The following is an 11,146-nucleotide window of genomic DNA, read 5'->3' on the forward strand; positions in this document are numbered from 1 at the left end:
CTAGTTGCGAGTCCCATTTGACTTGATGACCCTAGTCCACCATGAGAGCCGAGTTCGGCAGCATGTCATGCGAGTGGCTGCCGATCGACATCTTCGAGTTTAGACATTCCAATTTCCACGTATCGCAATGATAACCTTAGCTTGGGCCCACGATGCTAGTACATGAATCATGTGGAGGGACTAATTACCCCGCATAGACTACGGCTTATCTGGCTCACAAGGCCGATCTCTTAGTTCAAGATATCCTATCTAATCATGTCTGTCCCTCGGTCTTTACCGGTGATTTAGCCGGACCGGACCGTAGTTGGCCGTTGATTGTGCATCTAGCTTCTACAGTATCATCGCACTTGTATCCCAGTTGTCTCCGCGATTGGAAGAGATAGGAAATATGGGGTTACATGGACCCAGTCTAAACCGGGGATCTGCATATCACAATGCTTACCCAACATGCGACCGATGTGCCGACTACCCGATAAGCTATCGTTCAACAATTAAGATAACGCGCTAGGCCATCTGCAGCAATGAATATGCTTATATCTCGCGTGACCCCAGAAATCATAATGGAACCTTTGCAAGGCTTATGTACGTCTTGACATTTGCAACTGCGACATTACAGAGAATAAACTTGAGCTCGCGAATCGCGACTCTGTTCAGTGAGAATGGCTGCTGCCCTAGACGATCAAGGTATATCCGGCATGAAACGGAGTATAGATATTTCGGAGACGAAGGCCGAGATAAATGCGGATGAGTTGCGTCTGGCGCAAATGGGTTCGTCGAATAAGCACTATTTCGCCATGATCAATCTTACTAACTGCTTGCAATCAGGTCATACCCAGGAGCTCAACCGACACTTCAGTACCCTGAGCCTGATCGGTTTGGCCTCCACAACAACTATCTCATGGACGGGATTGGGTCTCGGTCTGATCACTGAGATTGGAGCCGGAGGTCCTGGTGCGGTTATCTATGGCTTCATCCTGGTAACGATCTTGCAATGTTTCCTTGGAGCGTCACTTGCTGAGTTTGTGTCTTCTTACCCTACCGAGGGCGGCATGTATCATTGGATTGCTGCTGTTGCACCAAGAAGAGCAACTGGCATCTTGAGCTTCCTCACGGGTTGGTTCAGTGTTCTCGGTTGTAAGTCATCGCGAGTGATAAGCAGAGTCAGCCACTGACAGTCTCCAGGGATCTTCACCACTGCATCTACCAACATCATCTACGCACAAATCCTCATGGCATTGATCGCTCTGTACATAGCCGACCTCGAGATAAAGGCCTGGCAAACTTTTATTGTCTACCAAGGCTTGAACCTACTTACTGCTGGCGTTGTCATGTTCGGTAACAAGATCATCCCCGCCCTGAACAAGTTCTCGCTCTTTTACTTGCAGATCGGCTGGCTTGTTGTGTTAGTCACTGTCGTTGCATGCGCCCCGACACACCGCGACCCTGAATTCGTTTTCAGGACTTGGATCAACACAACTGGTTGGAACAACAACGCCATTTGCTTCATCACCGGTTTAGTCAATCCTTTATATTCTCTTGGTGGCCTCGATGGAGTGACCCATATCACAGAAGAAATGCCCAACGTATGTTTGCTCATCCGAGAAAATCTATGAATAAGAGCTGACCGAGATTCAGCCCTCAAAGAATGCTCCCCTGGCCATCGGTATTACCTTGGTCATCGCATTCTGTACTGGTCTCACCTATCTGATCAGTCTCATGTTTTCGATCCAGGACTTCGACCAGCTAACATCGGGCAACACCGGTATGCCGCTTGCAGAGCTCTTCCGCCAAGTCACCCAGAGAACCGGTGGTGCGTTTGGTCTCCTTTTCATCCTGTTCATCGCTCTGGGCCCGTGCGTGATCAGCTCGCAGCTCAGCACTGGCCGAATCTTCTGGGCCTTCTCCCGCGATGGAGCTATTCCGTTCTCCAAGGTGTAAGTTAACAGTAATATGCCTTGAGAGCTACATAATTGACTGTATTTTAGCTGGTCTAGGGTTCACCCAAGCCTGAAGATTCCTTTCAATTCCCAGCTAGCAGTCACAGCTGTCATTGCTGCTCTAGGATGCTTGTATCTCGGCTCATCGACTGCATTCAACTCCCTTCTGGGAACCGCTGTCACTATCAACAACATTTCCTATATGTTCCCGATTCTCACCAACCTGCTTACCGGAAGGAGGAACATGCATAGGGGTGTATTTCATATGGGTCCAACGATCGGGCCAATTGTTAACATTGTGACGGTGTGTTGGCTTACATTTGCGATTATCTTCTTCTCCTTCCCCTACGTTATGCCGGTTGAGGTTGCAAACATGAACTACACCTGTGTCGTCGTGGGTGGTCTGGCAATCCTGATTGGCGCATGGTGGCTGAAGGCTGGCAAGGAGTATACTGAAAAGATGATGAAGGCGAAGGAGGAATAGAAATTGCATAAAGAGCTATGGAAAGTCAATCTATTATCTTATACCTGCTCTGTTCTCTTTGACCGCAGTATAAATAGGGGCATAGCATGACTCGTGCTAAGAATGTAACCATATTGACAGGGTTCGACCTCGTATCACAACTCTTGGCAGTGGGTTTACTTCTGTTCTAGGCATTGCTCCCGGACAAGGGGCTCGAGCTTTGCTGTCTCCCCTTAGACATATAAAGCATTGCCGGATCAGCTGAGTTAAAAATTCATAGAACTATTTGTCTCTTCATTCACGACGTTCGAGATGCGATTCTCTCCGATATTGGCTTTAGTAGCCTGTCTTGCGCCTACCGTTCAGGCGCATTTGCCTCGCTATAAGCATGCGCGAAACAGCGACGCATTGACGGTCTCATTGGAGCCTGTCCTCGGACAATCGACGCAGGTCAATGTCTCTATCAAGAACGACGCCGGTTCTGATTTGAGCCTCCTAAAAATTGGTACAATTCTTGATGAGAGACCTGTCAAGAAGCTCTCCCTGAAGGATGAGAGCGGCACGTAACCCGCCGAACTCAAAAGCCAAGTTACTAACAGAAGGCAGGAAATGAAGTTCCTTTCATGGGCATTGAGCTGAGCCTTTACTACGATGGACTCAAGACCAACCACTTTGAGAAGCTCAGAACCGGGTCATCTATCTTTCGAATTGTCGACTTGTCGACCATGTATGATTTGAAACCCGGTACATACTCTGTATATGCGGAAGGCAGTCTCACTGTAGTGTCTAAGGAATCCGGCAAGCCAACTCCCGCTGCGTTGAAGTCTGAGGCCATCCATATCAAGATCAACAACGCTTCATCAGCTGAATCAAAGCAAAAAGCATCAAAGCGTACCATTCTCCAGGAGGACTCATGCACCGCCGAGAAGCTCGAACTCACTGCCAACAGTGTCAAGAACTGCGAAACTCTGGCTCGAGCCGCAGCGAAAGACGCGTCTGACGTTCACTCTGCTCGATTCGTTGAGTACTTCAAGTCGAACGAGACCAAAGCACGAGAGCACGTCACAGGTCGACTTCTCGCCGTCGCTGAAGAGTGTTCCACTTCGGATAGTGGCAACACACGAGTCTTTTGCAGAGATGAGATTGGATACTGCGAAACCGACGGTCCCTTGATCGCTTACACGACTTGGGTTAATGGCTATGTCACCATGTGTCCGCTGTTCTATGATACACTGCCACCGCTGCCACAGAAGTGTCATAAGCAGGACCACGCCACCACGACAATTCACGAGATGACGCATGCTAGAGCCGTGTATGAGCAGGAGGTTTCAACTCAAGATTATGCCTATGGCTATGAAAACTCTACTGCTTTGGATCCTCTGTCTTGCCTTTACAATGCTGATTCGTATTCTCTTTACGCCAACGGTAAGTTCACTATTCTTCTTGGCCCTGTCAATAAGTTATATGTACTGACAGATCTCAAGCGGTTTACTTGGATTGTTAGAGATATTGGGCGAAATGAAAGATGGTCCACCAATGGTGAAGTGATCTTATGTTTGATATAGGTCGATAAATGAGTGTCAATCTATTTAATAGCCTATCCTCTTATCCCAACCGGTGATTGTTATTATAGTCACCATCCGCGGTTGATCACGAGCCGAACAACTTGACGGCTTCTGAGATACCAATCTGCGACTAAAATTACTACTCAGAATGTCAGTAACTGTCTTTCACGAAAATAAAACGGGCCATTTCTTCTTACCTGGCATCTGTACCCGATTGTCTCGGCGGGAGGAATCTCTGGGTCCCTCTCCACACCCTCCTCTGGCTCCCTGGTCAGATAGCCCATGTCGGCAAGCCAGCATGTACCCGCGCATTTGCCACCCGAGCCGCTCTCGGTGAGAACGCATGAGTCCAGGCAGTTGGTCACTTTTGGGGTATACGTTAGCACTACTTTGCCAAGCGTACAGAGAAAATGTTGACATGCCACCCGTGAACGTCATACCCTTGGCCCCCCAACACCGTTGATGCATTGGGGGACCTTGATCGGTTTGCCACTCATTCCCTTCCACGAATCGGGATTGACTCCTTCGCCACTTGTAAAGGTAGCCATCGACATGGCAGTAAGGAAAAGAAGTGTAAGCTTCATCTTTGAGAATTTGTGTTGGTACTTGGAATAGTCGTGTAAGTGTGTTTAGCGGGAGGATGAGTGAATGAAGACTCTTTTTCGAAGTTGCTCCCTGGAGGGGGATGCAGTGGCCTTATATACTGGGAAAAGATGAAGGTTTGTTGCCATTTTCCTAGTACTTGCGCTGACAATTGTATGCTTTGTGCAAGAGACCATAAATTTGAACCTTTCTGTTATTTGAAAGCTTATACTTGCCCATAGCTCAGCAACACGTCTAATAATAACGCCATACTTTATATTCACTTCCAGGCACTGCAGACAGGTGCCTCTATCCTGTCATTAACGTTCCTGGGATATGATTTTGGTTAAAGTTTAAAAACGAGGGCCTTTACATGCTTAGTTTAGTATCTAATGTGCTTCATGGCAATGCAAAGTTTAATAGTCATCGTGAAAGCTTATATATATTCGCATTTCTGCACAAAGCTGCTTTCCAGCCTCTATCTTTACAGTCCCCTGTCAGTGAAAGCTTATATTATTGCAAAAAACACCACATTCATATTGCCTGTTACCTGGCAGAAGCTTACTCTTATGTTTTCAATACCTCTTACGGGTGTTGTTATGTGATTCGCTGACAAATGAGACAAGGTTTGTAGAGCAAAAGTCATAAGGTATAGCTAACCTGCGCAAATACAAAACGGATAGATTGCTACTAGGACTGCCTCTCGTGAAATGGTTATTAGTTCAAAGTTCTTTTATTAAATGCATTAGAGTTATTATGCGCAAGCTTCAATATGCTCCAGAGAGGGCTAACATCCCTACCAGAACGTCGTGAGTGGAATTAGAGATATGAGTGATATATTACCTTTGTCAAAAAGGTGACCGCAAGTTCAAGTGTCGGAAAGTCACTGTGGGAACAGAAACCTTGTTGTCATAGTGTCGTGAAGCATGTAATACAGGAATCTAATGACTTCTTATTCAAACATGAGAGGTAATACTGCCTCGGGTTCTACCGTTGAGAGTGTCAGACAGTTACTTAGCATGTTACTTGCCAGTACACACTGAACGGTACAAAGTGGTTAAAGATAGCCTGCTCTTGATTGTGATATGTAAAGCGAAAATATATAACACAGAATTAAATACACTCTTGTTTATTCCACCCGGGAGATGATTGATCCCGCAATTTAGTTGACGTGGGCATTGAAGTTGGTGACAGTGAGCTTAGCATTGCTTCCACTATTGACGGGTTAGTAAGTACACGTCTACCGAGATGAAGCAAGGTTGACTTACGTGAAAGGCTCGGTACCGAATTGAAAGGCTGTGATGATAATATTAGCGATTGGGTTAATGGTAAAGTACAAAGGGGATACATACTGAGAAGGTACTGCTTGCTGGCAGGGTATCCCTGGCTGTTGGCAAGGTAGTTGAAGAATTGCTTGACATCAGAGTTGAAGCTGTTAACAGGGCTGGAAGCGACGAAGCTGAAGACCTTCATGCTTCCGTTCATGCCCACCCAGAGCTCCCAGCTGCGGCCCTCAATGTTGACAGTGGCCTGGCGAGATCCAATGGGCTGGACGTTGCCATATCGGGCGAGCCTATCCCAAACAGTCTTAGTATCACCCCAATATCCGATGTTATTCAGGGGTACTCACCAGATCATAAGCTCATAGTCACCACTGTAGGTAACATGGTTGGGGTCGGCAGCCGTGAAAAGATCATAGGCAACGTTGGCGCGAACGTTGGTACCACTATAGGACCAAGCAGCAGCAGACTGCATGTTGCTGATGGAGCTTACAAGGCGCTTGGTGCCAATCTGAAGAGCAGAGTTGGGGTAGGCCTTGACGTTGTCTTGGCCGCCGGACCAAGTCCAGTCAACGTGCCATCCGGCGCCGTTGTTGTTGGACCAGTCGATGTAAGTGCACTGAGAACCAGAGCCGGAACTCTGACCCCAGCGGTTGTTGTTGAACTCATAGCCGCCGTTGGCGTAGTAGGAGTATTGGTCGCAAAGAGACTGGGCAATGGCGAAGGGGGCGAAAAGCCCGGCGAGGAAGACAAGAGAACCCTTCATGGTGGATTCGGTATTAAGATGGAGTGATTGTGTTGAGAAGATAGACAATGAGTTACTATTGATTTGGATCTCTGATGAACGACTATATTCACGACAACTTGTCCGTTCCTTTATACTCATCTCCAAATGGAGAATTTATTTACATGCTATGCCGAATTCAACCACGGAAGTTTCTCCGTGAACATATCGAGGCCTCAATCTGGAGCTCTTTCATCTCAACACAGAATAATGGCCAGTTACGATGAAGCCGTCGTACATTCGAAGAACATAGTCGGTCCGTTTCTCAACTTCAAGGTTGACTTTTTCGCAGACTAACGGGACTTCTTAAACATGAGCCGACGGAATTCCCACCATCTTGGCCATAACTTAGCTATCTATGCCAGGACCGAAGACACCAAAGTGAGATTAACCCCTGCTACTGTCACTCTGAAACAAACGCAGGTTAGTACACCATTTGTCATCGCCTTGTTTTTTGGCACCTTCTCCACTTGAGCACGGCAATCCTTGGTAGAATCGGGGGTTGCATTCGGAAGTCTGGATAAACTACATATCCTGCTTGTAGGTGATATTTTCCCGCGGGAGTGATGCCATTATGGAAGGTAACCCCTGGTATATATATGGGACGTACCAAACTTGGTGTTGAACTCCTAGTCAGCCTATCACGAGGTCTACCAAACGGAGGCTAGATTCCGTTCTGGAATGGGACAAGTCTAGAGTGTGGGGAAGCGAGAGCAACTTCAGGAACAGGTTTGGGAGACGGTCCAACGGGCCGGGAAAAACGTCAATCATTCTTGATTCCGTATCGCGGAGGGCGCGAACCCAGCTGCATAATCGGCCCATTATGCCAGTTCAAAGTCTATCCCATTGTTCCTTGTATGACAGCTGATAAGATAGTTGGGATGACGATAAGTCTTATCGTCCAAGCCACGTTTCAAGCCACGGGAAGTGGGTGATGGCGTGCTCTACCCGGGAGAGAGAATATAATTTATATATTTAAGAGGACTGCATCTCTCACAGACACTGTCAAAATCACCCTATACTGCCTTTATCAGCTATTACCAATTCTTTGCCAAGAAACGGTTAAATTGACAAAATGTCAACGTAGCAGTCTCTTCAACTCCGCACTCACTTGCATTCGGCATGTAGATCGTTGTTGTCAATGCATTCAAAGACTCGTTCCTACAGGCGCGCATACTCTCACAATACGAGCTACGGAATAACACTGATACCATTTTTGGTAAATACTGACTGTGTTATACATGTCCAATATGCTATAGCTATCACGCCGCCTTTAACAATTACCCCGTTGCAGCCTCGCCCCATCAGGAAAAACTCGTCCGAAGTGAGGAAGCTTATCGATAAGCCCGGGAGAAAACCATCAGCTCGGAGTAAACGCCCAAAAGGTAGGCAGTTTGCGATGTCATGTTTTCTGGAAGAATTAAGGTATTGCCCCTAATTTACGCTTGTTTGGCAATGATTGTTTTCCTCGACGTAGGCGAAATTGCAGTGCCACCGTCCGAGAAACAGACCTCCTCACCAATTGATGGAAAATGATCTACCGGCTAATAAAACTATTGCTGTTTCGAAACATCCCCATGCAAGTCTCAGTGCGGCAGGGGATATAGCCTCGGACCCACAGACTCCGGATCCCTCATTCGACCATTGATGAACATTGTCGGCTGTTTAGAGCAATGGGTTAACTGCCGGGTTAAACTTGTTTGGATTTTACGCATGATAGTGTCAGTGCAGAATGGCCGGTTTGGGAAACCCTGGAGAGGAGTATTCAGGGCTGGCACGGGTGAAGCTTCGGCAGCTGGAATTCAGGACAGGTCTAGGAATACGAGAACTATATAATAATCTTCAATTCACCTTCAAGAGATACAATTCTTCTTCATCACATAAGGATCTGCTAGACAGAACCACTACTTTCTTCTTCTTCTTCTCCACAATCCACCAGGAAACTGAAAAAGGCTCGGTCCTTTCGTTCACAATGCGATCTCTTCTCACCCTCACCCTCGCCCTCTTCGCCTCAGCTGGGCTCGGCGACGCTGCCTCAGCTGGCTGTGGCAAGCAGCCTCCCTCCAGCGGAGTTAAGAACATGCAGGTCAACGGCAAGAACCGTGAATACACGCTCCAGCTGCCCAACAACTACCAGAACAACAAGCCCCACAAGCTCGTCTTCGGCTACCACTGGCTCAGCGGAAACATGGGCAACGTCGTCCAGGGAGGCTACTACGGTCTTCGCAACTTGGCTGGTGACTCTACCATCTTCATTGCTCCCAACGGCCTCAACGCCGGCTGGGCTAACCAGGGTGGTGAGGATATCACCTTCACTGATCAGATGCTTGCTTTTGCCAAGCAGAACCTTTGCATTGATGAGAAGCAAGTCTTTGCTACTGGCTTCAGCTACGGTGGTGCCATGAGCCACAGTGTCGCCTGCTCCCGACCCAGTACGTCCCCATCCTGACACATTACAAGTTATCTATACTGACTCTTCGTAGACGACTTCGCTGCTGTTGCTGTCATCTCCGGTGCTCTACTCTCCGGCTGCAACGGTGGCAACACTCCCGTTTCTTACCTTCACATCCACGGTTCCGCCGACAATGTTCTCAGCATCCAGCAGGGCCGCCAGCTCCGCGACAAGTGGATCGGTACCAACGGCTGCCAGCAGAAGCAGGTCAACGATCCCGCACCCGGCGCTCAGAACTTCGTCAAGACCTCGTACCAGTGCAGCCGCAAGCCCGTTACCTGGATCGCCCACGGTGGTGGCCACGTTGCCGACCCTACTGGCAACGGTCAGAAGTTCGCCCCTGGTGAGACCTGGAGCTTCTTCAACGCCGCGGCTGGCAAGAGCGCCAAGCTCCGCTGTTAAACAACCTGAGCGTTGGTCAACTTTGGAGGTGGTAAATGCCTTCAGTGTCTCTAAGCTTTGGACTTGAGACGTGGGGAGGGAGATCTTACATTCCTTGTACATTGCAACCAGGTGGAAGTATTATTACATACAAGTGGTCCAGTTCTACCGAGGGATCCAGCACATCCTTCACTGTACATAGTTAAATGCCTTGGTGGGCTAGGATGACAATACATCACCGTGTACCGGTATAGCTTGACTAGAGATTAAGTCCCATTGAGATATTTTTCATTTTAATACAAAATCAGCATCCTCATTCAGTTTAAAGTCTCCAAATACCACGTCGTCAAGAATGAAATCATTCTAAGCGTTAATAGCAGCCTGTCTTAGTTCATAATCCCACCAAATCTCCGGTCCCAAATGCTGCCTTTTGTGTATTCCTATACCGTCTTTTGAGTCCTGTGCTCTCTGCTGAGACTCCTGTCTCGCGAAGTAAAGCCAGACCATATCGTTAGGTGTACCTAGCCTCCGCCTGTAGATAGACCATAGAGCTGGAAACATCTCAACTCGTTTCATGCTTTGTCGGGGGATATGGCCCAGAGAGTTAACGAGGTGCAAGTTGGTTGAGTCATCTGGTTTCAGCCAGCGAGCCTTGGCGCTATTTGAGCTCGGAAACTGTTCGATGCATTTTGTAAATCCCGCTAGAAACTTTTTTGACTGGCCGTCGTCTCTGCTGGCTAGCTCCAGGAGCTGAATATCCCACATACCACCAAGCGAGACATTCAACTGATGAACCAAGAATCTAGACATGTGATGAACGTCGAACCCAACTTTATTAATGGTCTTCGACTCAAGAATGCTGCGGAGAGATGCATCGTTGTCACCGACAGTAGATACAGCAGAGGTGCCAAGTCGTTTTAAGTTGACGAAGTAGAGCGTGTTAGTTGGCAGGACCAACAGCTGCAGGCCGGCCGACTGATTTTGGCCGACAACTGATGTATCAAGGTAAATTGAGGGTGGGTTGTTGGGAAGGCCATCAAGATCTCGTAGTAATTGTTTCAGTTTAGGGATTGAGTTGATAGTCACGGTGAAAGGGCCATCCTCCTGGGCTGCGGGGGAAAGATTCTGGCTCATGATGATTTCAGATGTAAGCTGAATAAGGAATGGATCGTTAAGTGCAAATGGGCCAAAGGCGATTTTGTGGTGAAGATCGCTATTTATTTAGGATATTATCCCCTTCTGTTTCCTTGACGTAGACCCCTGACCTCCACACCAAGTGGTAGCCAGTCAGGGATATAAGAAAGAAACCCTAATCTCTAATGCTTTGAGTTAACTGGTTGGCTGTACGTCTCTCTTTCCCCTTCTGTCTGGGAATTGAACAGATCCAATCGACCTGCTTGAAGTTGGGATAGTCGGCCTCCCGCATTTGCGCCACCGCGCATTGGTGCCTAACGCCCTGGTGCTACATACCAAAATCAATTCTACGTAGAATTCATTTTTACAGGACCAATTAAAATAAATAAAACCAATAGTACTTCTCTCTATATACTAATTTATATAATAGTAAAAGTCCTAGCAGTTTTAATTATTATAAAAAGCTACCTTATAGACTCGGCAGCTATATTAAGTCTACTTACCTAAGCCTCCTTAATGCTAACTTTATGTATTAGCAGTTATTAGCTATAAGAGAGTATTTTTAACC

The 11,146-nt window shown here is 47.4% G+C and overlaps 5 protein-coding genes across 5 annotated transcripts; 3 read left to right on the forward strand and 2 right to left on the reverse strand.

Moving 5' to 3' along the window:
- Nucleotides 1-695: 695 nt before the first annotated feature.
- On the forward strand, nt 696-2,421 carry BKA55DRAFT_591685 (amino acid permease; the record flags this gene model as incomplete). Its single annotated transcript, XM_046195280.1, has 5 exons — nt 696-768; nt 826-1,134; nt 1,183-1,583; nt 1,636-1,934; nt 1,986-2,421. 5 exons carry the CDS (start codon nt 696-698, stop codon nt 2,419-2,421), a joined length of 1,518 nt encoding a protein of 505 aa, XP_046051546.1.
- Nucleotides 2,422-2,567: 146 nt separating this feature from the next.
- Nucleotides 2,568-3,916, forward strand: BKA55DRAFT_293567 (Deuterolysin metalloprotease family-domain-containing protein). Its single transcript, XM_046185559.1, has 3 exons — nt 2,568-2,959; nt 3,007-3,825; nt 3,885-3,916. The coding sequence occupies exons 1-3, from the start codon at nt 2,713-2,715 to the stop codon at nt 3,902-3,904; spliced, it is 1,086 nt and encodes a 361-aa protein (XP_046051547.1). The 5' UTR covers nt 2,568-2,712; the 3' UTR covers nt 3,905-3,916.
- A 1,793-nt stretch (nt 3,917-5,709) lies between these two features.
- On the reverse strand, nt 5,710-6,593 carry BKA55DRAFT_505518 (concanavalin A-like lectin/glucanase domain-containing protein; the record flags this gene model as incomplete). The annotated part of the gene is made up of 4 exons (XM_046187198.1): nt 5,710-5,761; nt 5,816-5,843; nt 5,900-6,120; nt 6,178-6,593. 4 exons carry the CDS (start codon nt 6,591-6,593, stop codon nt 5,710-5,712), a joined length of 717 nt encoding a protein of 238 aa, XP_046051548.1.
- A 1,990-nt stretch (nt 6,594-8,583) lies between these two features.
- Nucleotides 8,584-9,465, forward strand: BKA55DRAFT_687136 (Alpha/Beta hydrolase protein; the record flags this gene model as incomplete). The annotated part of the gene is made up of 2 exons (XM_046199022.1): nt 8,584-9,043; nt 9,095-9,465. 2 exons carry the CDS (start codon nt 8,584-8,586, stop codon nt 9,463-9,465), a joined length of 831 nt encoding a protein of 276 aa, XP_046051549.1.
- A 257-nt stretch (nt 9,466-9,722) lies between these two features.
- On the reverse strand, nt 9,723-10,607 carry BKA55DRAFT_561691 (uncharacterized protein). The gene has a single exon (XM_046192179.1). It carries the CDS (start codon nt 10,576-10,578, stop codon nt 9,808-9,810), a length of 771 nt encoding a protein of 256 aa, XP_046051550.1. The 5' UTR covers nt 10,579-10,607; the 3' UTR covers nt 9,723-9,807.
- Nucleotides 10,608-11,146: the final 539 nt, after the last annotated feature.

Source organism: Fusarium redolens (assembly GCF_020744475.1).
Source record: "Fusarium redolens strain MPI-CAGE-AT-0023 chromosome Unknown BKA55scaffold_5, whole genome shotgun sequence".
Lineage (NCBI taxonomy): Eukaryota > Fungi > Ascomycota > Sordariomycetes > Hypocreales > Nectriaceae > Fusarium > Fusarium redolens.

Bases quoted from the DNA above. Each gene is read 5' to 3' on its own strand.
- BKA55DRAFT_293567 (XM_046185559.1), top strand. From the start codon at position 2,713: ATGCGATTCTCTCCGATATTGGCTTTAGTAGCCTGTCTTGCGCCTACC. The intron at 2,960-3,006 runs GCACGTAACCCG...AACAGAAGGCAG, and splicing joins CTCCCTGAAGGATGAGAGCG to GAAATGAAGTTCCTTTCATG. The intron at 3,826-3,884 runs GTAAGTTCACTA...ACAGATCTCAAG, and splicing joins GTATTCTCTTTACGCCAACG to CGGTTTACTTGGATTGTTAG.
- BKA55DRAFT_561691 (XM_046192179.1), bottom strand. From the start codon at position 10,578: ATGAGCCAGAATCTTTCCCCCGCAGCCCAGGAGGATGGCCCTTTCACC.